Source organism: Buceros rhinoceros, unplaced genomic scaffold (genome assembly GCF_000710305.1).
Source record: "Buceros rhinoceros silvestris isolate BGI_N320 unplaced genomic scaffold, ASM71030v1 scaffold26581, whole genome shotgun sequence".
NCBI classification, from domain to species: domain Eukaryota; kingdom Metazoa; phylum Chordata; class Aves; order Bucerotiformes; family Bucerotidae; genus Buceros; species Buceros rhinoceros.
Genome location: NW_010396334.1, coordinates 808 through 1,491, shown reverse-complemented (window position 1 = coordinate 1,491; position 684 = coordinate 808). Strand labels below are relative to the sequence as shown.

General features: G+C 62.4%; 1 protein-coding gene across 1 annotated transcript in view; it reads right to left on the bottom strand.

Moving 5' to 3' along the window:
* Positions 1 to 684, bottom strand: part of LOC104501984 (zinc finger protein 276-like) — a gene marked incomplete at both ends in the record, with an annotated part of 1,937 nt that overhangs the window by 739 nt on the left and 514 nt on the right. Inside the window, 2 exons of the mRNA XM_010145886.1 lie at positions 374 to 426; positions 514 to 684. Coding sequence (XP_010144188.1) covers positions 374 to 426; positions 514 to 684 — 224 coding nt within the window. The remainder of the gene's footprint in view (positions 1 to 373; positions 427 to 513) is intronic.

Genomic DNA, 684 nt, shown 5'->3' with positions numbered 1-684 from the left:
GATGCTGCTCCCAGATTCACTGGGGTGGGGACAGCCCCATCGACTGCCACAATCAGTAACTTTACTGCTGGAAGTGTGTTTTTCAGCTGAAAGCGTCTTTCCTGGTGCCCCCCAGTGCCTGATGGTGGCTGGGACAGGCCTGGTGCTGCCCCACAGCCCTGCTCTGCCTGTGCCAGAGGCACCCCCAGCACCGGTTTGCGCCCATTCGGCTCAGCTTGGGGTGGCTGGTGCCAGCGAGGACCCTCCTGGGGAGCCGGAGGGACCATGCCAAGGGTCACAGGAACCACCCAGCCAGGCGGTCGTTCCTCGACGCCCGTTAGCTGCAGCCCTTCATGGATGGGATCAGGGAAGGATAAAGGAAGCAGACACTCACCCAGGCAGGAGGCTCCTCCTTCCATGCCCGGCTGGGGCTGTGCCGTGCCGCTCCTGCAAAGCCAGAACAGCACAGTGAGGTCGCAGGGGGAGACCACGCACCAACTTAACCACTCCCAGGAAGAAAGAATCGCCACGTACCTTCCTTTTGCCTTCATGTGGCCGGTGGGAGAGGCGTTGACCCTCTGGATGAAGGCCCGGAGGACGCTGCGGCACTTGTAGAACTGAGCGTGGCATTTCTTGCAGACAAACTGGGGCAGTGCGGGGTCCTGCCGCACTGCCACTCCGACCAGCCGCTGGAAGTCGGCGAAG